Source organism: Coregonus lavaretus (genome assembly GCF_964263955.1).
Source record: "Coregonus lavaretus genome assembly, contig: HAP1_SCAFFOLD_849, whole genome shotgun sequence".
Taxonomy (NCBI): Eukaryota; Metazoa; Chordata; class Actinopteri; order Salmoniformes; family Salmonidae; genus Coregonus; species Coregonus lavaretus.
The window spans coordinates 144,556-170,696 of record NW_028158489.1 but is presented as its reverse complement, the minus strand read 5'-3'; the positions used below and the strand labels follow the sequence as shown (position 1 = coordinate 170,696).

Genomic DNA, 26,141 nt, shown 5'->3' with positions numbered 1-26,141 from the left:
ACAGTGTGCAATCACAGCAGCGAGATGTGTGACCTGTTGCCACAAGAAAAGGGCAACCAGTGAAGAACAAACACCATCGTAAATACAACCCATATTTATGCTGATTTATTTTCCCTTTTGTACTTTAACTAATTGCACATAATATGACATTTGAAATGTCTTTATTCTGTGTAATGTTTACTGTTAATTTTTTTGTTTATTTCACTTTTGCTTATTATCTATTTCACTTGCTTTGGCAATGTAAACATATGTTTCCCATGCCAATAAAGCCCTTAAATTGAAATTGAATTGAATTGAATTGAGAGCGAGAGAGACGATTGCCTGCTTGTATCTAACCATGGGGAAATCTTTATTCTGGCACCTGCCCCATCCCCTACCACGCTCCCGACGTCAGACTAAACTTTACTTTCCTATTGGTCTGATATTTTCTCTGTCGTCATCACGCACCGTTGCCAAACAAGAAGCCACGTTGACGAACTGGACTGACTGCTGTTTACCGTAGAAAAGAAGAGGAATATCTATCTATCTAAACGAGTGTTTTCACGCCTCCGATAGACATTGGTTAGATATGTCTTCGCCGCCGAAGGAAAAAATCGAGACCAAAGGAGGACACCTCCCGGCTGGTATTGAACATTATGTTGCTTTTTTACAGCACAAGCAACATCGCTTGTGTTTTCACGGTTCAACCGACGTATCACTGTATCTGCATTAGGCCTATGTCAATAATTGCATTTGACAACGTTAGTTAGATACACACTATCCAAGTAGACTAACGTGTGTACTCTAACGTGCTGCTGTTGAACAAAATATTATAGTTTAGCTACTAAATCAATATGTTTTCCTGTTGTTAGGTCCTATTTCCCGGATGACGTGCAATATTGTAGTTAAACGGATACATGTGGTATATGGCTTAATCTTGCAAGACAATTTGATACACGTTGCCAATGCTAGAATGACTTAGTGCCATTAAAGCTATATCTTTGATTATAGCCTAGTATCGAGGAAGCTACCGTTTAAAGTCTATGTGGGGGAATCTGATAACGCCTAAGGAGTACGTGGACACAAAGTATGGCACAATAGTATGTCATAATTGCCAGAAGATACCGATTACACAGCTGCACTGGGGTCGGAACGCAATCATGGTTACATTAAGACACCATGGAGCCGGTGCAAGATATGGGTCGAAAAACATACCTCAATGCAGGAATTTAATTAGCCCTTGATCATGACTCTCAATTCCATTACATTACACATAAGAGTCATTGGACAAAGGTGTCTTCTGTACAGGGGAGTTTTGTTAAGAGCCGTGACTCTCTGAACATTAACACGGGTACGGTTTTGGAAGCATACGTACCTTATCTTACATATCAGCTTGAAATAATTATCAAAAAAACCAAAGGTTAAATTGATAGACACCTTTTTAAAATGTTAGGGTTCCCACATGGCCACATTTCCATGTTACAGCGCTTGTTTACGGAAAACAGAAGGAAGACAGAGTGGATTACCTGTGCTAATTAGCTATGTGTGTCTCCGAACACCTGTGCTGTGTGTAAACGAAGGCAGACAGCACAAATGTGTTGTCACTGAAAAAATACTGTAGACCACGACTGTGTTAAAAGACACTACAGTAAGTGTGTATTTTGCATTTGTAGAAAATATTTTGATGTGATATGAAAGTAGAGGGATTTATGTTTCTAGAACCGTATTGAGAATCGATTCACGTTTAGATGGAGTATTTGGGTTCGATTCCCAAGGGGGACCAGTACGAAAAATGTAAGCCTATGCACACACTAGTGTAAAGGCATCCGCATGCTTCCCAGCCGAAACATTTCGGAAGAGTTTGTGCATATACTATCACGACAATTTCTGACGTTTTTGTTCGTTTTGGACTTAAGCAAAGTTTTTTTTTGGGGGGGGGGTTGTTCGGGCACACACGTTTTTTTTCTTGAGGCCGAAGTCAGTAACCGAAGTCTACGCCCCTTAGTCAGTGATTGGTCAACAGTAGGGATTCTTCAATACATTTTTTATTTATTTATTTAATTCTTATTTTACCAGGTAAGTTGACTGAGAACACGTTCTCGTTTACAACAACGCCCCGAGTCTTTGTCATTCAATGAGAGATGACTCGCTTTCATACAATTTTTTAAATTGAGAAATACTTCACCAAACATCTTAGATGTAAAATTGCGTGACTAAGATCTTCTCTGCAAAAACATCAAAATTAATGACAGATTTATTGAGTTATCTTAAATTCATTTGGACTATTTTGAGGAAGTGTATACTGGCTACGGCGTCTCAAAATGGACAAACAATACTATTGCTGCTTTTTTCTCGTTTTTCAAACGAAGGTATTTTAAGGGAGTATGCGAGCACACTCGTTCGGTTCGCCTAAGGCGCCAGCCGAGTTCGGCTAGGCTCCAGCCGAACTGAAGCATGCTGACGCCTTAAATCGCTCTGGATTAGAGCGTCTGCTAAATGACCAACAAATAATGTATTTTAGCATGATATGACTGCAATCTACTGTATGTCCTTATATAACACTGTAATAGATTACACTGATTAGCCTGTAGCTTAGGCTATCTGATTATCTGTCTGTCTGTGGTTTATTTAACTGCTTTGGTGAAGGATCCTTTTATCTACGCTGTACCCTAATGCAGCGCTTCCCAAACTCAGTCCTCTGGACGGTTTTGCCTAGAAGGGAGACAGCTTTTGTCAAAATTGACTTTTCATAGCAGGTGTAGGAGAATTTACGCAGCAGGTTAGGAAAATTAACGTAGCTGTATGCCATCTAGACATGACCCCAAGGGGTGGACATTTTTGTGTTTTGAGTTGATTATTTCAAACAGCTGTGTAGTGCTAGGACAAAAAACTAAATGTGCACCCTCTGGGGTCCCCAGGACCGAGTTTGGGAAAGGTAACTGCTATCAGGGATCCTTGGGACGTCCCTACCCTAAACCCGAACCTTAACCCTTACCTAACACTTACCTAACCCTTAACTTAACCATTTAAAATGTCAACTTCAATGGGGTAGGGACGTCCCAAGAGTCCCGGATAGCATGGACCGTTTGGGAGACGCTGCCCTAATGTGTGTCAACGTGTATGTGGTGTGTGTTTGTTTAAAATGCAGCAGTGATGGTGTGTTAATGTGTAACCGTGCTAATTGTGTGTGTGTGTGTGTGTGTGTGTGTGTGACAGTGAAGGCAGGGGGGATGAGGATAGTGCAGAAGCACCAGGGAGCGGCTCCACCTGAGACCCCTCCAATCAAAGACGAGGACGAGGACTTTGTGGAGGAGCCCAGGTAACACACACCCTGAACTTTGACCAGTGGCCTCTGCACAGGCCTCTGAACAGCATGCCAGAATACTCTTGCTCCTTTTATTATCAGGACTCACACAGTCCTTGTACCGAATAATGTTTCATTTTTAGAACTGGTGAGAACATTCTACAAACAACCCAATTACCCTCTAATTCACCAAATAACCCGTGATGGGCCGGTAGCGGTACTAGAAGGGAAAACAACCAGATCTGATACTATCTGTTTATTTTCATCCCTTCACTGCCAGTTGTTAACCTGAGGTCCATCTTGTTTTTCTTAGATGGTCGTTATGGCCTATTCTTTAGTGGTTTTTCTGAGCGTGTTTGAGGCTTCATTAATGTCTTCTGTCTGTCTGACGCTATACTGCCTGTTGGATACGCACCCACTAAGTTCCGCTCTGCGTCTCCACTCTTGAGCAATGTCTGTTTATACAGGTGAAATATTCCCACCACGCTACCCGCTCTGTGTGTGTGTGTGTGTGTGTGCGTGCGCGTTTCTTTGTGCGTATGTGCACGCGTGTGAGTGTACTCTGCAAAGACAACTGAACGGTTCAACAACCTGTTGAGTTTTGTGGAATCATTCAAACTCAGCTTGTCTAGTATTTTATTAGGATCACCATTAGTTCCTGCCAAGGCTGCCGCTACTCTTCCTGGGGTCCAGACGGGAACACAACAAAACAATAGTCTACATCATTAATACAATCATACAACACACAAGACATTGTGCACTATACAAATTATTTTTATTTATTATTATTATTATTATTTTTTTTTGGTCATTTAGCAGACGCTCTTATCCAGAGCGACTTACAAGAGCAATTAGGGTTAAGTGCCTTGCTCAAGGGCACATCGACAGATTTTTCACCTAGTCGGCTCGGGGATTAGAACCAGCGACCTTTCGGTTACTGGCACAACGCTCTTACCCACTAAGCTACCTGCCGCCCTTGTGGGGCCTGCTCTGCTCCTTCCACCATTACAAATGTACACTGCTCCACCATTACAAATGTACGCTGCTCCACCATTACAAATGTACAATATAAAATGTACAATATTACAACAATAGAATATTGCGGTGTGTGCTGATGTTGAAGATCCTCTCTTAAGGCCCTTTTAGACCGGTCCTTAGGAGCAAACAGGATCTGTCGTTAGGTCAGGAAAAGTAAAGAAGGCAATTGTTTTAGAGTATTGGAATGCACTCAGCAGGGTGTGACCTCAACTGAGCCTGTCTGGAGAAGACTTCCCTATTTGGGAGTGTAGTAGTCACATGATTCTCTTGACTCTGCAGTGGTCTGACCAACAACAAACTCCCTGTGATCTATTTTTACTGTACCATGTAAAGGAATTACAGTACATACTGTATAATTCTCTATAGTACTCTGGGGGAACGTTTCTCAGAGCGAGACAGACAGACAGACAGAGAGACAGATGGTGGTAGAGGAGGAGAGTGGTTGCTGTGTGATAGCTGGATCACAGAGAGAGGCTTACCTTCCATCCTGGCCTGAAGAGGGAGGCAGCCATAATGGCTCCGGGTCCTCTCTGGAGAGATCGGAGGCGGTTGTGAAAGTGCCCGTGTGAAATGCAGTAGAAACTTGGCTCTAACCCTGGTTCTGGCTCAAGCTGTCACTCATTAATGAGCTAGTTTAGAGTGTGTGCATGTATATCCGTGTGTGTTCACCTGCTCTCGACAGTGGGCAGGTGGATTCTGTGTAGATGTGGAGCGAGGTCGCCAAGGGAACGCCTGTCACATACAATTTAGACATAAGATGGGTGGAGGGATGTGAGTAGAGATGGACAGACCGAGAGGGGGGTAAATGCACTGGGAGAGTGAACCAAGTCAATCTTCACTGTTGAAGCCAGTCAGGAAGTTGACAGTAAAGTTAACAGAGCGTTGTGTCCATGGTCAACTATGCTCTGCCACAAACACTTCCTGGTCTTCTACGACCGGTTGTACCAGTTGGGCGTAAAAAAGTTGGCCTTAAATGCTTGGTCAACATTTTTTGCACAACCAAAAATAAGACTAGTCGTAGCTTCATCGTTCCTGAGATTTGATGCTTCATAATGGTGGTTGCTAGGCAGCGCCCATTACTAGGCTGTTACCATCCTCGTGGCTAAATTTACACCGTTCATAAAGTTTACACTGCCCGTAATGTTCACACTGCCCGTAATGTTCACACTGGCCGTAAAGTGTACACTTCCCGTAAAGCTTACACTTCACCCATCACTTTATAAAGTCCACCATATGCATGTTTTCTTAACCAACTGGATTAATCAATAAATGATTACTGTGGGAATGAATATCACTGAATGACCAAAATATTCAAATAAAGTAGTCTAATGCCATTGAAGGCATATATCACATTTTTTACTTACTGAAACTCCTAAAGTCATCCGTTTTAAAATTATTTAAATAATTTTGCTGCGTGTGGTCAACTATAATTTCAGCACCGTTTTGATTGGAACAGCGCCATCGCTCTGATTTGAGACAAGCATGGGGACTCGTCTCAATAGCTCAATCAATGGCAGATTGTTTTGTTTTCACTGAATCTCCATTTTGATATTTGGTTACAACTACGCTGGAAAAAGTCTGGTCTGCTCATCATTTTTAGTTAATTTTTTACCTTTATTTAACTAGGCAAGTCAGTTAGTCTCTGTGCCACTAGAGATCCTGGTTCGAATCCAGGCTCTTCCGCAGCCGGCCGCGACCGGGAGACTCATGGTCGGCGCACAATTGGCCCAGCGTCGTCCAGGGTAGGGGAGGGAATGGCCGGCAGGGATGTAGCTCAGTTGATAGAGCATGGTGTTTGCAACACCAGGGTTGTGTGTTCGATTCCCACGGGGGGCCAGTATAAAAAAAATATGTATTCACTAACTGTAAGTCGCTCTGGATAAGAGCGTCTGCTAAATGACTAAAATGTAATGTAAATGTTAAGAACAAATACCTATTTACACAATGACGGCCTACCAAAAGGCAAAAGGCCTCCTGCGGAGATACACTACATGGTCAAAAGTATGTGGATTCGGCTATTTCAGCCACACCCGTTGCTGACGCGTGTATAAAATCGAGCACACAGCCATGCAATCTCCATAGACTAGCATTGGCAGTAGAATGGCCCTTACTGAAGAGCTCAGTGACTTTCAATGTGGCACCGTCATAGGATGCCACCTTTCCAACAAGTCAGTTCGTCAAATTTCTGCCCTGCTAAAGCTGACCCGGTCAACTGTAACTGCTGTTATTGTGAAGTGGAAACGTCTAGGAGCAACAACGGCTCAGCCGTGAAGTGGTATGCCACACAAGCTCACAGAATGGGACCGCCAAGTGCAGAAGCGTGTAGCACGTAAAAATCGTCTGTCCTCGGTTGCAACACTCACTACAGTGTTCCAAACTGCCTCTGGAAGCAACGTCCGCACAATAACTGTTTGTCGGGAGCTTCATGAAATGGGTTTGAATTGGAATGCCGACTGCGAGCCAGGCCTAATCACCCAACATCTTAGCTCACTAATGCTCTTGTGGCTGAATGGAAGCAAGTCCCCGCAGCAATATTCCAACATCTAGTGGAAAGCCTTCCCAGAAGACTGCTGTTATAGCAGCAAAGGGAGGATCAACTCCATATTAATGCCCTGATTTTGGAATGAGATGTTCGACAAGCAGGTGTCCACATACTTTGGCCATGTAGTTTATGTGGTTGTCCCGCCTCGCTAGCTTAAGATGAATGGACTAACTGTAAGTCGCTCTGGATAAGAGCGTCTGCTAAATGACTAAAATGTGAAAATGTAGTGGATTATTTTGCTCTTCACTCGCTTGGCTAACAGTAGCTTATATCCCAGCAAAAAGCCATTGAGTTGTCTGTTAATCAATCAATGTGATTTTGTTTCACCGAATCTCCTTCTGTGGGCTATATTTGGTTATTTGATCTCTGGGTGGGCACATAAGTGGAGGTGGTAGCTCATCTATCACTGATCGGACACATGTAGCATGCTATAATGTAGCATAAATCAATTGTATTATTTTGCTATTGACTCACGCATAGGCAACTCCAAAAGCCTGCTGAGGTTGTGAAATATGAACACAAACATCTCTCTCTCACTCTCTCAAAAGATACATAACTATTTCTATATCATATTTTTAAGTTTAAGTAATAATAAATTAAATATATACAGGAAAATAAAAGAAAAAAGAAGTGGACGTCGATCACTTCTCTTGCTGCTCTCTGGTTACTCCACGTAGGCCAGAGTGGACTGCTGTTCTTCATTCACAATTAGCGATTACAGAATGATGCATCGTTCACTTCCTCTCGCTCATCAACTCGCCCAGTCTCCCACATCATACTTTACTTCATTATCTTTCATCTGTTATGTGTCAAATTAGTTTTGGGATGGTTTAGTTTCGAGGCAGTTATCAGGGTGATTATCAACTGGGCACGGCACGTACAACTGTCGGGAGAAGGAGCAGAGCAGGCCCTACTGTCTGGAGAAGGAGGGCAACGGGGGAAAACCATTCCAAAAAATAACATGCCCTCCTAAAAGTGGTTATAACTCCAGTTCTGTTTGTGATATTAAGATTCTATCACCGACAGTGTGTTACATATACTTATTTAAGAAAGGTCAAGCACTGAGGGGGCCATGACTTTAACAATGGCAGAGTAATACCTTTTTGTATTTTTTATTTATGAGCAGTCCAAATGACCTCTTTAGCGGTTCTAGTGTTAAAGCAACTGGGATGTTATTCCATCTACTGAGGTCGGATTGAATTGATTTGAGCGTTCTGTTAAAATATTTGAAATGGGATACGATTGGGATTCCATAAATAGAGAGAGAGTCCTCCATCTGGGTCTTGAGAGACAGTAGGGCTGATTTGGTTAGATTAATTTTATAATTTGAGATTAAGCTGAATTTATCTATGATCTTCAATGCATTTGGTAGCAATTGCGATACATTGTCTAGATATAGTAAAATATTGTCTGCGTATAATGAGATGAAGTGATCAGTAGATTTGAGGGAAACTGGTGTTATTTCCTTCCATTGATTAATTGCCTGGGCCAGGGGCACCATGGATAATAAGAATAGTAAAGGATAATGTTGATCTCCTTGTCTGCTGCTTCTAGTGATAAGTCTCCAGACTCTTCTTCTCTCTGTCGTAGCTGCGCTCCAGTTGACTGACTCAGCGTCTCAATCCCCTAATCTCAGATGAACTAGTCTTCTCACTGATCCCAGATTAACTAGTCTCCTCATTAAACTGAGTGCCTATCAGCGGACTAACACTCCTCATCTGTCTGACTGTCTGTCCCTCTCTCCAAAGATATTTCTCAGAAGTTAAACTCATTTCAAAAGTGATGCCCATCCACTTTAAATGAAGTTGCGCTCATACCAGTGTAGTTACATTGTAATTACTCTAGTAATCACATGTTAACATTACTTGAAGATATGTGTAGGTACTCCAATACCAGTATACTTCAGTGAAGTGGGTCTTTGTCTGTCAGTCATTAGCCTTTGCCGAGTCCCCAACAACCAGTTGTTCCAGTATTCAGTGAAAATGGAAAGAGAGCCTGTGACGACTGTCCCCTCTAAGCTGCTCGAGGGCGCCCAGCTCCCCCCGGGACTGCCCTGCAGAAGAATTATCAGCCCAAGAGAAGCACGAGATTAAACCTCACTCAACTTTCTAGAGTTTTCCCCCTTAGTTAACACTATCAACGTTTCCCTTTTACTGTGGGAATTGTGATAGAACCAACGCAATATTAGCCACTTTCAATGCAACATACCGAAAAACAAAACGAACTATGCAAGATATTTTGTTGTAGGCAGAACGCATCGGAGTAGGATTCTATTGCATTGACAGGCATGACTCAGCCCGTACTCTACACAGACCGGTGCAGCATAAACAATCAGAGCTGCAGTAGGCCTATATGCAAATAGACCATTGCCATATATGGATCTGTGCCATTCACTTTGAGCTGGACTGTGTTTACAGCATGAGCGATCGTGAGTAGATGCGCTTGTTTTGAGATCAAAGCGAGAGTTGCATGTAGCCACGTGTGCACGTTTGTTCATATCCTTTGCTAGTTAGTGAGTTATTAGCCCAGTTATAGATCATTTGCAGTCAGCAATGGGGGAGTGATTGCCAATAGGCAGAGGGTAGCAAAATGTGTCTAATTCTATGTAATAATGGAATGGGAATAATAATGCGTTTTATTTTGTAAAGTGGTTTCTTGCATCAAAAACAACAGCATTTTCAGTCACGTCCACGTCTGAAGGACAAGTGGTTAAAGAGCTTAATGTCAAGCCCACATGTTTTTTGAAAAGTCTCATGGAATGTAGGCCTACATTGAACAACACATTGGCTGCTACTGTAGGCTGAATGGTAGAACAGCTATTTCCATGTAAAAATGATATGGGATGCATTTTCTCCATCGTTTTTTGATGGTCGGCCACTCTGGTAACCCTACGTTATGATCAAATAGCCACAGTAGCCAACTTGACTACTGTCTAAAACTGTAACTTCAAGCGGGTACAGCCTCAGTGTTCACAGTAAACGCTCACTGGAAGTTGCACAGCATTTTCACAACGTTCAAGTTTGTGCTCAGCAGACCTGAAATTTGAGGGAACACTGCCTGTGGAATTGGAAAGAGAGCCTGTGACGCGACTTCCTCTTTTGGACGTTAACAAGGCGACACTCCATCTTAACAACTCCTCCACATTTCTGGATTGATTGAACAGTGCAGAAGAGACCGTTTTTTTTATGCCTGTTAGGTTAGTCAGTCATTAACGTCTTGACAAGGTCGCTGGTGTTGTACCAAGGACGCTAGCTACAATATGTAGGCTACCTTAAGTCTCCCTGTAGCCCTGCCCAAACTTCCAGAGGTGGAGGCTGAGGACAGCATTTTACCTCCGGTAATAGTTCTGCTGTTACACTAGACCGGACTCGTTTCTCATGTCAAGGTCCATGTCCACCTCGGCATAATTCTCTCTCTCTGTGTCTCTCTCTCTCTCTCTGTGTCTCTCTCTCTCTCTGTGTCTCTGTCTCTGTCTCTCTCTCTCTCTCTGTCTCTCTCTCTCTCTCTCTCTCTCTCTCTCTCTCTCTCTCTCTCTCTCTCTCTCTCTCTCTCTCTGTGTCTCTCTCTCTCTCTCTCTCTGTGTCTCTCTCTCTCTCTCTCTCTGTGTCTCTCTCTCTCTCTCTCTGTGTCTCTCTCTCTCTCTCTCTCTGTGTCTCTCTCTCTCTCTCTGTGTCTCTCTCTCTCTCTCTCTCTGTGTCTCTCTCTCTCTCTGTCTCTCTCTCTGTGTCTCTCTCTCTCTCTGTCTCTCTGTCTCTCATATCCTCCCTCTGCTGTGTGAGTTGCAGTGTAGAGCCAGACCAATATTAATGGTAGTCATTTAGCAGGTTGGCAGGCAGGTCCACAGCACTGTGGCTAAGCTCTCTCTCTCTAGCTGCAATCTCTCCCTCTGGAGTTTATACTAGGCCAGGGTGTTCCTTTCCTTAAAACACACACTCACTGTTCAATGGGATCAAACAGAAGCGATTTCTGTTCCTGTCTTTGTAACATCCTGAAAGAGAAACTCCAAAGTCGCTGGTCAGTGTTTTGACATTAACACTGGCATACATTCATTTGGCATTTCATCTCAACAAAATGTGATTTTGTCTCGTCAAAGTATTGACATTGAGATAGAGGTCTGTTTTTGAACCCCTCTCTCTTTCTGTCTCCCTCTAGCCCACCAAAGCCCACCGTGGTCGTTTCAGGAGTGGTTACAAAGGTAAGTGGTTACAAAGGTGTGACCTTGACAGGGTCAGATAGGACGGGGTGGTTCCTAATGTCATGTTAACTCTGGACACACAGATTGTTGCAGAGAGATCCCAGATATCACCTCAGGCAAAATTCGTATTAAACCCCCCCCCCCCACCAACACACACACACACACACATATACACACACACCTTAGCCTACCCTACCCCCCTAGAATATTCTCATTTACCCCCACCCTGCCCCACCCCTTGCCACTCACACGCCATACTTACCCCCCATCTAAGCTCACCCCCCTGGGGTTCCTACTTACTATCTGTACCATTTATCCTCTATCTGTGTGTTATCACACCCGCAGACTGCGAAGGCCCTTTACCTCTCTAGCTCTACCCCCAGTCTTGCCATTTATCCTCCAACACACATGCAGGCTGCGACAGGCCTTAAATAAAGCCTGGTGAACCAGTGAGCAGCTGAAGAGATTACTTTATATTCTCCTACTGAGATGACCTTGGAGAGGGGAGCTACATCTCCCTGATAAAGGCTAGCCTTACCGCATCTGTTGAGGTTTGGTAAACTAGGGGTTAACACTGTCTAAATTCCACTCAATAATATTGCATTCCTTTGGCGAGAGATCTCTCTCTCTCTTTCTCTCAAACCCTAATTTTCTCTCTTTCTCCCTGCTTTACTTGCTTTTCTGGTTGCCAGCGATTTTAATTCTGCGTCATTAAAGTGGCAATATGTAACTTTTTGGGCAACCCAACCAAATTCACATAGAAATCGGAGTTATAGATCTGTCATTCTACTTGAAAGCAAGTCTAAGAAGCGGTAGAGCTGTTCTATGTACGCTATTTCTATGCTTTCCGTTCTCAAGTTTTTTACTTTCGGTTTTGTATACCAAACAGCTGAAACAACAATATTTTTGCTTATGGAAAATATATTTCACAGCGGTTTAGATGGTACAATGATTCTCTACACTATACTATACTGAACAAAAATATAAATGCAACATGTAAAGTGTTCGTCCCATATTTCATGAGCTGTAATAAAATATCCCAGAAATGTCCCATACGCACAAAAAGCTTATTTCTCTCAAATTTTGTGCACAAATTTGTTTACGTCCCTGTTAGTGATAATTTCTCCTTTGCCAAGATAATCCATCCACCTGACAGGTGTGGCATATCAAGAAGCTGATCAAACAGCATGATCATTCCGACTTCTTCACCTGCGGGATTTTCTGAGACCAGCCACCCGGACAGCTGATGAAACGGAAGGGGAAGCTCATCGGTGTGCTCGTCGTCCTCACCAGGGTCTTGACCTGAATGCAGTTGGGCGTCGTAACTGACTTCAGTGGGCAAATGCTCACCTTCGATGGCCACTGGCACACTGGAGAAGTGTGCTCTTCACAGATGAATCCCGTTTTCAACTGTACCGGGCAGATGGCAGACGTTGTGTGGGCGAGCGGTTTGCTGATGTCAACGTTGTAAACAGAGTGCCCCATGGTGGTGGTGGGGTTATGATATGGGCAGGCATAAGCTACGGACAACGAACACAGTCACATTTTATCTATGTCAATTTTTTGTTTGTTTTTCCTTTTGTATGGTACCCCCTTTTTACCCCCAATTTCAATCTTGTCTCATCGCTGCAAATCCCCAACGGGCTCGGGAGACGAAGGTCGAGTCATGCGTCCTCCGAAGCATGACCGCCTTACCGCGCTTCTTAACACCAGACCGCGTAACACGGAAGCCAGCCGCACCAATGTGTCGCAGGAAACACTGTTCAACTGACAATCGAGGTCAGCCTGCAGGAGCCCGACCCACCACAAGGAGTTGCTAGAGCGTGATGAGTCAAGTAAAGCCCCCCTGGCCAAACCCTCCCCTAACCCGGATGATGCTGGGCCAATTGTGCGCCCCCCTATTGGACTCCCGATCACGGCCGGTTGTGATGTTTCCCGGGATTGGGATGCTCTGGATCGACGTGTACAACATTGTGTTCCAGTTCCCGCTAATATCTTGCAACTTCGCACAGCATTGAAGAGGAGTGGGACAACATTCCACAGGCCACAATCAACAGCCTGATCAACTCTATGCAAAGCAGATGTGTTGCATTGCATGAGGCAAATGGTGGTCACACCAGATACTGACTGGTTTTCTGATCCATGCCCCTAGCTTGTTTTTAAGGTATCTGTGAACAACAGATGCATATCTGTATTCCCAGTCATGTCAAATCCATAGATTAGGGCCTAATTAATTTATTTTAATTGACTGATTTCCTTATATGAACTATACAGTGCCTTCGAAAGTATTCAGACCCCTAGACTTTTTTTTCGCATTTTGTTATGTTACCGTACCAGAATTATCTTCATCAATCTAAACACAATACCCCATAATGACGAAGTGAAACAGGTTTCTATACATTTTTGCAAATGTATTAAAAATAAACAACAGAAAGACATTTACATAAGTATTCAGACCCTTTGCTATGAGACTTAGGGAGGTGACCAAGAACCCGATGGTCACTCTGACAGAGCTCCAGAGTTCCTCTGTGGAGATGGGAGAACCCCCCACGCTGACCCTCAACACAGGGGTGTGAGCTTAGTCCCCTCCTGTACTCCCTCTTCACCCACGACTCCAACACCATCAAGTTTACTGACGACACAACGGTGGTATGCCTGATCACCGGCGACGATGAGACGGCCTACAGGGATGAGGTCTGTGACCTGGTAGTGTGGCACCAGAACGAAAACCTCTCCCTCAACATCACTAAGACCAAGGAGATGGACTACAGGAAACAAGGGGCGAGCTTGAAGAATTCTTTAAAGAATAATGTGCAAATATTGTACAATCCAGGTGTGCAATGCTCTTTGAGACTTACCCAGAAAGACTCACAGCTGTGATCGCCACCAAAGGTTATTCTAACATGTATTGACTCAGGGGTGTGAATACGTATGTACATTTCTGTATTTCATTTCAATCAAATTGCAAAATTGGGGGGGGGGGGGGTGAATAGTTATGCACACTCACGTTTTCTGTTTTTTTGTCTTATTGTTTGTTTCACCAACAAACATTTTTTTGCATCTTCAAAGTGGTAGGCATGTTGTATAAATCAAATGATACAAACCCCCCCAAAATCAATTTTAATTTCAGGTTGTAAGGCAACAAAAATAGGAAAAATGCCAAGGGGGGTGAATACTTTCGCAAGCCACTATACATGTCTACCTCTATCGATCCAGTATCCCTGCACATTGTAAATATGGCACTGGAACTGACCCTTTTATATACAGTTGAAGTCAGAACTTTACATACACTTAGGTTGGAGTCATTAAAACTTGTTTTTCAACCACTCCACAAATTATTTTGTTAACAAACTGTAGTTTTGGCAAGTCGGTTAGGACATCTACTTTGTGCATGACACAAGTAATTTTTCCAACAATTGTTTACAGATAGATTATTTCACTTATAATTCACTGTATCACAATTCCAGTGGGTCAGAAGTTTACATACACTAAATTGATTGTGCCTTTTTAAACAGCTTGGAAATTCCAGAAAATTATGACATGACTTTAGAAGCTTCTGATAGGCTAATTGACATCATTTGAGTCAATTGGAGGTGTACCTGTGGATGTATTTCAAGGCCTACCTTCAAACTCAGTACCTCTTTGCTTGACATCATGGGAAAATCTAAAGAAATCAGCCAACACCTCAGAAAAATAATTGTAGACCTCCACAAGTCTGGATCATGCTTGGGAGCAATTTCCAAACGCCTGAAGGTACCACGTTCATCTGTTCAAACAATAGTACGCAAGTATAAACACCATGGGACCACGCAGACGTCATACCGCTCAGGAAGGAGATGAATGTACTTTGGTGCGAAAAGTGCAAATCAATCCCAGAACAACAGCAAAGGACCTTGTGAAGATGCTGGAGGAAACGGGTACAAAAGTATCTATATCCACAGTAAAACGAGTCCTATATTGACATAACCTGAAAGGCCGCTCAGCAAGGAAGAAGCCACTGCTCCAAAACCGCCATAAAAAAGCCAGACTACGGTTTGTAACTGCACATGGGGACAAAGATCGTACTTTTTGGAGAATTGTCCTCTGGTCTGATGAAACAAAAATAGAACTGTTTGGCCATAATGACCATCGTTATGTTTGGAGGAAAAAGGGGGGTGCTTGCAAGCCGGAGAACACCATCCCAACCGTGAAGCACAGGGGTGGCAGCATCATGCTGTGGGGGTACTTTGCTGCAGGAGGGCCTGGTGCACTTCACAAAATAGATGGCATCATGAGGAAGGAAAATTATGTGGATATATTGGAGCAACATCTCAAGACATCAGTCAGGAAGTTAAAGCTTGGTTGCAAATGTGTCTTCTAAATGGACAATGACCACAAGCATACTTCCAAAGTTGTGGCAAAATGGTTTAAGGACAACAAAGTCAAGGTATTGGAGTGGCCATCACAAAGCCCTGACCTCAATCCTATAGAAAATGTGTGGGCAGAACTGAAAATGCGTGTGCGAGCAAGGAGGCCTACAAACCTGACTCAGTTACACCAGCTCTGTCAAGAGGAATGGGCCAAAATTCACCCAACTTATTGTGGGAAGCCTGTGGAAGGCTACCCGAAACGTTTGACCCAAGTTAAACAATTTAAAGGCAATGCTACCAAATACTAATTGAGTGTATGTAAACTTCTGACCCACTGGGAATGTGATGAAAGAAATAAAAGCTGAAATAAATCATTCTCTCTACTATTATTCTGACATTTCACATTCTTAAAATAAAGTGGTGATCCTAATTGACCTAAAACAGGGAATTTGTACTAGGATTAAATGTCAGGAATTGTGAAAAACTGAGTTTAAATGTATTTGGCTAAGGTGTATGTAAACTTCCGACTTCCGTTTGGTTTTCGCCAGGCGTAATGGGACCCATCTCGTCCAAAAAGTTGACTCAAGTTTGCCAAAAAGCACCTGGATGATCATCAAAACTCTTGAAAGAACCTTCTATGGACAGATTATTCAAAAGTATATCTTTTTGGACGACATGGTTCCAGTAATGCCTGGCGAAACTCTGCATTCCACAGTAAGAACATCATACCAAAGGTCAAGCATGGTGGTGTGATGGTTTGGGGATGCTTTGCTGCCTCAGGACTTGCCTTAATAGATTTACATTTTAGTCATTTAGCAGACGCTCTTATCCAGAGCAATTAGGTTTAAGTGCCTTGCTCAAGGGCACATCGACAGATTTTTCACCTAGTCGGCTTGGGGATTAGAACCAGCGACCTTTCGGTTACTGGCACAACGCTCTTAACCACCAAGCTACCTGCCGCCCCATAATAGAAGGAACCATAAATTCTGCTCTGTATCAGAGAATTCTACAGGAGAATGTCAGACCATCCGTCTGTGAGCTGAAGCTGAAGTGCAGCTGGGTCATGCAGCAAGACAATGATCCAAAACACACAATCAAGTCTACATGAAAATTGCTAAAAAACAACAAATTGGAAGTTTTGGAATGGCCTAGTCAAAGTCCAGACCTAATCCCAATTGAGATGTTGTGGCAGGACTTGAAACGAGCAGTTCATGCTTGAAAACCCACACGTCACAGAGTTAAAGCAGTTCTGCATGGAAGAGTGGGCCAAAATTCCTCCACAGCGACGTGAGAGACTGATCAACAACTACAGGAAGCATTTGGTTGGAGTCATTGCAGCTAAAGGTGGCACAACCAGTTATTGAGTGTAAGGGGGCAATTACTTTTTCACACAGGGGAATTGGGTGTTGCATAACTTTGTTTATGAAATAAATGAAATAAATATGTAATTGTTGTGTTATTACTTTATCCAGATGTCTATGAAATATGATCTATAATTAAGCAACAAGGCCAGAGGGGTTGTGGTGTATGGCCAATATATCACGGCTAAGGGCTGTTCTAATGCACGACGCAACGCGGAGGTGCCTTATTGCTATTATAAACTGGTTACCAACGTCATTATAAAATGTTTTGTCATACCTGTGGTATACGGTCTGATATACCACGGCTGTCAGCCAATCAGCATTCAGGGCTCGAACCACCCAGTTTATAATTTACAATATGAGTGAAATATCTTTCCTTCCAAATGTTTTTTAAAATTATTAAGTATGTTAAAAAGCAGCTTTTCTGTGTTGGAATGGTGTGGGCGTATACCGGTCATTAAAAATATTCATGCGAATAGACCACCGATTGGCCAGCTCATCCTCTCTTTGAGATACAAGTTTGAGGTGGGGTTTTTTTTAAGTGTTTTTTTTCTCCAATTAATGCTTTGGCCACAAATACGAATATAGGATGGGTCAACAACATTATTTGGGTATGAGTTAACAGAGTATGAGATTTTCACTGGACAGTTACATTATGACTTTCCGGAACAAACACAACATAGACCATCAACACAGATTTCCCTATAGAGTTTAGACTGTACGCTAGTGACCTGGAGAATTGATACAGACCTTTTATCGTACCAGCTCCAGTTGAGTATAAGGGGGTTCAGAGTGATGAGATGCCCAGATATAGGCTTCCTAACCTGGGTAATGAGGTGTCTGTCATCCCCCTGGCTCCCTGGCTCCTAGGTCTAATAGATCATCTGTCTGAACTGTTTTCAATAGGAGTTATGGTCATAAACTGCATCCATTATCTGACCAAAAAGAGATGGCCTTCATAAACATGGTAAAACACAGACATGGCACGTAAATAAGAGCGTCTGCTAAATGACGTAAATGTAAATGTAAAACACTGCAGTTTTGCCTGTTGTGTTTGCGTGTGTTTGAGTGTGTGTGTGTGTGTCTGCCTGCCTGTGTGTGTGTGTGTGTCTACCTGCCTGTGTGTGTCTGCCTGCCTGTGTGTGTGTGTGTGTCTACCTGCCTGTGTGTGTCTGCCTGCCTGTGTGTGTCTGCCTGCCTGTGTGTGTGTGTGTGTGTTCTCTATATTGCCCTGTTAATCCTTCCTAGGGATTTGAAGCTGGTGAGTCACTCCGAGCCAGCACAACTCTGTTCTCTATAACCTCAGATAATCTGACTTCACTACTGTAACTACACAACTCTGTTCTCTATAACCTCAGATAATCTGACTTCACTACTGTAACTACACAACTCTGTTCTCTATAACCTCAGATAATCTGACTTCACTACTGTAACTACACAACTCTGTTCTCTATAGCCTCAGATAATCTGACTTCACTACTGTAACTACACAACTCTGTTCTCTATAGCCTCAGATAATCTGACTTCACTACTGTAACTACACAACTCTGTTCTCTATAACCTCAGATAATCTGACTTCACTACTGTAACTACACAACTCTGTTCTCTATAACCTCAGATAATCTGACTTCACTACTGTAACTACACAACTCTGTTCTCTATAGCCTCAGATAATCTGACTTCACTACTGTAACTACACAACTTTGTTCTCTATAACCTCAGATAATCTGACTTCACTACTGTAACTACACAACTCTGTTCTCTATAACCTCAGATAATCTGACTTCACTACTGTAACTACACAACTCTGTTCTCTATAACCTCAGATAATCTGACTTCACTACTGTAACTACACAACTCTGTTCTCTATAACCTCAGATAATCTGACTTCACTACTGTAACTACACAACTCTGTTCTCTATAACCTCAGATAATCTGACTTCACTACTGTAACTACACAACTCTGTTCTCTATAACCTCAGATAATCTGACTTCACTACTGTAACTACACAACTCTGTTCTCTATAGCCTCAGATAATCTGACTTCACTACTGTAACTACACAACTCTGTTCTCGATAGCCTCAGATAATCTGACTTCACTACTGTAACTACACAACTCTGTTCTCTATAGCCTCAGATAATCTGACTTCACTACTGTAACTACACAACTCTGTTCTCGATAGCCTCAGATAATCTGACTTCACTACTGTAACTACACAACTCTGTTCTCTATAACCTCAGATAATCTGACTTCACTACTGTAACTACACAACTCTGTTCTCTATAACCTCAGATAATCTGACTTTACTACTGTAACTACACAACTCTGTTCTCTATAACCTCAGATAATCTGATTTTACTACTGTAACTACACAACTCTGTTCTCTATAACCTCAGATAATCTGACTTTACTACTGTAACTACACAACTCTGTTCTCTATAACCTCAGATAATCTGATTTTACTACTGTAACTACACAACTCTGTTCTCTATAACCTCAGATAATCTGACTTTACTACTGTAACTACACAACTCTGTTCTCTATAACCTCAGATAATCTGACTTTACTACTGTAACTACACAACTCTGTTCTCTATAACCTCAGATAATCTGACTTCACTACTGTAACTACACAACTCTGTTCTCGATAGCCTCAGATAATCTGACTTCACTACTGTAACTACACAACTCTGTTCTCTATAACCTCAGATAATCTGACTTCACTACTGTAACTACACAACTCTGTTCTCTATAACCTCAGATAATCTGACTTCACTACTGTAACTACACAACTCTGTTCTCTATAACCTCAGATAATCTGACTTCACTAATGTAACTACACAACTCTGGTCTCTATAGCCTCAGATAATCTGACTTCACTACTGTAACTACACAACTCTGTTCTCTATAACCTCAGATAATCTGACTTCACTACTGTAACTACACAACTCTGTTCTCTATAGCCTCAGATAATCTGACTTCACTACTGTAACTACACAACTCTGTTCTCTATAGCCTCAGATAATCTGACTTCACTACTGTAACTACACAACTCTGTTCTCGATAGCCTCAGATAATCTGACTTCACTACTGTAACTACACAACTCTGTTCTCTATAACCTCAGATAATCTGACTTCACTACTGTAACTACACAACTCTGTTCTCGATAGCCTCAGATAATCTGACTTCACTACTGTAACTACACAACTCTGTTCTCTATAGCCTCAGATAATCTGACTTCACTACTGTAACTACACAACTCTGTTCTCTATAACCTCAGATAATCTGACTTCACTACTGTAACTACACAACTCTGTTCTCTATAGCCTCAGATAATCTGACTTCACTACTGTAACTACACAACTCTGTTCTCTATAGCCTCAGATAATCTGACTTCACTACTGTAACTACACAACTCTGTTCTCGATAGCCTCAGATAATCTGACTTCACTACTGTAACTACACAACTCTGTTCTCTATAACCTCAGATAATCTGACTTCACTACTGTAACTACACAACTCTGTTCTCGATAGCCTCAGATAATCTGACTTCACTACTGTAACTACACAACTCTGTTCTCTATAGCCTCAGATAATCTGACTTCACTACTGTAACTACACAACTCTGTTCTCTATAACCTCAGATAATCTGACTTCACTACTGTAACTACACAACTCTGTTCTCTATAGCCTCAGATAATCTGACTTCACTACTGTAACTACACAACTCTGTTCTCTATAGCCTCAGATAATCTGACTTCACTACTGTAACTACACAACTCTGTTCTCTATAGCCTCAGATAATCTGATTTTACTACTGTAACTACACAACTCTGTTCTCTATAACCTCAGATAATCTGATTTTACTACTGTAACTACACAACTCTGTTCTCTATAACCTCAGATAATCTGACTTCACTACTGTAACTACACAACTCTGTTCTCTATAACCTCAGATAATCTGACTTCACTACTGTAACTACACAACTCTGTTCTCTATAGCCTCAGATAATCTGACTTCACTACTGTAACTACACAACTCTGTTCTCTATAACCTCAGATAATCTGACTTCACTACTGTAACTACACAACTCTGTTCTCGATAGCCTCAAATGCATATTCTAATCTGTTATTTTACCTATACGTACAAGTGATAGACACTACATGGAGGAGCACTAAGGACAGTGTCATGTAAACAGCATCTATAGGGCTCTGGATAAAAACTCTGGAATCAGATTGAGGAAAATATGAAGATTAGAGGTAAAAAAAAAAAAAAATGCATTTCAAGGAATTCTGAGAGATTGTGCTGTGTGCACATTTGTGTGTGTGTGTGTGTGTGTGTGTGTGTGTGTGTGTGTGTGTGTGTGTGTGTGTGTGTGTGTGTGTGTGTGTGTGTGTGTGTGTGTGTGTGTGTGTGTGTGTGTGTGTGTGTGTGTGTGTGTGTGAACGCCTGTATTCTGTAACACAGCTGTACTTAGGGTCTGTGTGGTTGTGTTCCCAGGGCGATAAGGACTTCACCCCGGCTGCAGCCCAGGTAGCTCACCAGAAGCCCCAGCCGTCTATCACCAAGATGCCCCAGAACCAGCACCTCACTCAGCACATCCATCAGCCCCGCAAGTGAGGCTACCGCCAAGCTTACCCTCCCTCCACTAACTCTGCTACCACTGGCCCTGCAAGTAATCACCCCAAACACAGATCTACGATCAGTTTTGTGTTTAGTCCCGCCAACGCTTAAGTAAAGATTTGAGGAAGGGAAGTTGATCCTAGATCTGTGCCTAAGGGAAAGCCAACGCAATGTCCTCAATGGACCACAGCAGCCTACCGACCAACCAATCACAAGCCAGAGATGAGCTCAAGCTCCCGCCTTCCCGCCACAATTGTCCTCACAGACCAAAGTAGCCAGAAAGCAGATTCTTAAGCCTGCAACCCACCAATTATGTGCCAGAAAGCAAACTGAAGGAAACCGTGTGGAACCATAGAAACAGAAATCAACTAATCAAAGAACTACATAACCCAATCAATCAAGCATGCACCCAATCACCATAAGTGCTCAGGTTACCAGGGCAACCCCTGTTAAGCATTCCATATGATTTCATCTCTTCCTCGTTCTGAGGTTCTTAGTTCATAGAAAGTTGTCATCATAGAGAATGACAGAGGCCTCTAGGGGCCAAAAGGCTGTATTAACATGGGCAGAGCCATTGAGGGCTTCCACCATTTTAATGTAGTCAACTGGGTGGGACTTCCAACTTCATTGGTTGATCCCTCCTGGTGACCATGTTGGAGTCATGTCCAACCGCGTCATCAGGAAGGATCAGCCACACCATTCCCTTTTATGCACACACAACACACACACACCATTTAAACACACACACACCATTCCCTTTTATGTCAAGTGTCGTTCATGTCAGCACTACATTTCAGGGTTCCAGGTAAAGAAACTGTTTGCCAAGAAAGAGTAAAGAGTTTATTTAATAAAGTTTAAAGAAGGATTTTTAGTTTATAAAGTGTACAAATCCTTCGTCTGTGACTGGACTTAGGCATTAGGTGTGGTTGTCATAATAAATAAAGATGTAACTTTAAAGTCATTGTTTTATGTCTTCAATGTTACTGCATGTATTATGTCATTTTGTATTGTCCATGAACAAACGTTGTGTATTAACCTTAGTGATCTGCATATACACTAATATTATACACATACCATAATATTATACTACACACCATAATATTATACTACACACCATAATATTATACTACACACCATAATATTATACTACACACCATAATATTATACTACACACACCATAATATTATACGGCAGGTAGCTTAGTGGTTAAGAGCGTTGTGCCAGTAACCGAAAGGTCGCTGGTTGTAATCCCTGAGCCGACTAGATGAAAAATCTGTCGATGTGCCCTTGAGCAAGGCACTTAACCCTAATTGCTCATGTAAGTTGCTCTGGATAAGAGCGTCTGCTAAATGACTAAAATGTAAATGTAAAAATGTATACTACACACCATAATATTATACTACACACCATAATATTATACTACACACCATAATATTATACTACACACACCATAATATTATACTACACACACCATAATATTATACTACACACACCATAATATTATACTACACACCATAATATTATACTACACACCATAATATTATACTACACACACCATAATATTATACTACACACACCATAATATTATACTACACACACCATAATATTATACTACACACCATAATATTATACTACACACACCATAATATTATACTACACACCATAATATTATACTACACACACCATAATATTATACTACACACACCATAATATTATACTACACACCATAATATTATACTACACACACCATAATATTATACTACACACACCATAATATTATACTACACACACCATAATATTATACTACACACACCATAATATTATACTACACACACCATAATATTATACTACACACCATAATAGTATACTACACACCATAATATTATATTACACACCATAATATTATACTACACACACCATAATATTATACTACACACACCATAATATTATACTACACACCATAATATTATACTACACACCATAATATTATACTACACACCATAATATTATACTACACACCATAATATTATACTACACACACCATAATATTATACTACACACCATAATATTATACTACACACCATAATATTATACTACACACCATAATATTATACTACACACACCATAATATTATACTACACACCATAATATTATACTACACACCATAATATTATACTACACACCATAATATTATACTACACACCATAATATTATACTACACACCATAATATTATACTACACACCATAATATTATACTACACACACCATAATATTATACTACACACCATAATATTATACTACACACCATAATATTATACTACACACCATAATATTATACTACACACACCATAATATTATACTACACACCATAATATTATACTACACACCATAATATTATACTACACACACCATAATATTATACTACACACACCATAATATTATACTACACACCATAATATTATACTACACACCATAATATTATACTACACACACCATAATATTATACTACACACCATACTATTATACTACACACCATAATATTATACTACACACCATAATATTATACTACACACCATAATATTATACTACACACCATAATATTATACTACACACACCATAATATTATACTACACACACCATAATATTATACTACACACACCATAATATTATACTACACACCATAATAGTATACTACACACCATAATATTATATTACACACCATAATATTATACTACACACACCATAATATTATACTACACACACCATAATATTATACTACACACCATAATATTATACTACACACCATAATATTATACTACACACCATAATATTATACTACACACCATAATATTATACTACACACACCATAATATTATACTACACACCATAATATTATACTACACACCATAATATTATACTACACACCATAATATTATACTACACACACCATAATATTATACTACACACCATAATATTATACTACACACCATAATATTATACTACACACCATAATATTATACTACACACCATAATATTATACTACACACACCATAATATTATACTACACACCATAATATTATACTACACACCATAATATTATACTACACACCATAATATTATACTACACACACCATAATATTATACTACACACACCATAATATTATACTACACACACCATAATATTATACTACACACCATAATATTATACTACACACACCATAATATTATACTACACACCATACTATTATACTACACACCATAATATTATACTACACACCATAATATTATACTACACACCATAATATTATACTACACACCATAATATTATACTACACACCATAATATTATACTACACACACCATAATATTATACTACACACACCATAATATTATACTACACACACCATAATATTATACTACACACACCATAATATTATACTACACACCATAATAGTATACTACACACCATAATATTATATTACACACCATAATATTATACTACACACACCATAATATTATACTACACACACCATAATATTATACTACACACCATAATATTATACTACACACCATAATATTATACTACACACCATAATATTATACTACACACACCATAATATTATACTACACACCATAATATTATACTACACACCATAATATTATACTACACACCATAATATTATACTACACACCATAATATTATACTACACACCATAATATTATACTACACACCATAATATTATACTACACACACCATAATATTATACTACACACCATAATATTATACTACACACCATAATATTATACTACACACACCATAATATTATACTACACACCATAATACTCACCACCTTCCGGAGACATTTGAAACCCCACCTCTTTAAGGAACACCTGGGATAGGATAAAGTAATCCCCCCCCCCCCCAAAAAAATATAAAAAAAAAAATAGTATAATTGTAAAGTGGTTATCCCACTGGCTATAGGGTGAATGCACCAATTTGTAGTCGCTCTGGTTAAGAGCGTCTGCTAAATGACGTAAATGTGCCCTTGAGCAAGGCACTTAACCCTAATTGCTCCTGTAAGTCGCTCTGGATAAGAGCGTCTGCTAAATGACTAAAATGTAAAATGTAAATAATATTATACTACACAACATAATATTATACTACACACCATAATATTATACTACACACCATAATATTATACTACACACACCATAATATTATACTACACACCATAATATTATACTACACACCATAATATTATACTACACACACCATAATATTATACTACACACCATAATATTATACTACACACCATAATATTATACTACACACCATAATATTATACTACACACACCATAATATTATACTACACACCATAATATTATACTACACACTATAATATTATACTACACACCATAATATTATCTCCCCCCTCCCCTCTCTCTACTCTCCCCTGCTTCCCCCCTCCCTCTCTCTACTCTCCCCCTCCCTCCCCTCTCTCTACTCTCCCCTGCCTCCCCCTTCCCCTCCCTCTCTCTACTCTCGCCTGCCTCCCCCTTCCCCTCCCGCTCTCTGCCCTACTTTACCTCAACCACATTGCCTATAGCTGTCCAGTCCTCTCACATCTACATAAGGTGCTAAGTAGCTAGAGGTTGTGGGAAAGAAGTGCAGGAAAGAGAGGTGTTTAGAAGGAAAGGGAGAAGTGTTGTGTCTGTTCTTGCTCCCCCTCCCCCCTTGACCACTCACT

General features: G+C 40.8%; 1 protein-coding gene across 1 annotated transcript; it reads left to right on the top strand.

Annotated features, from left to right (window-relative positions):
• The first annotated feature begins 438 nt into the window (after positions 1-438).
• LOC311123918 (death-associated protein 1 homolog) lies at positions 439-22,355 on the top strand. Its single transcript, XM_084198134.1, has 4 exons — positions 439-623; positions 3,196-3,298; positions 11,016-11,058; positions 21,272-22,355. Exons 1-4 carry the CDS (start codon positions 569-571, stop codon positions 21,389-21,391), a joined length of 321 nt encoding a protein of 106 aa, XP_084054260.1. The 5' UTR covers positions 439-568; the 3' UTR covers positions 21,392-22,355.
• The last annotated feature ends 3,786 nt before the right edge of the window (positions 22,356-26,141 follow it).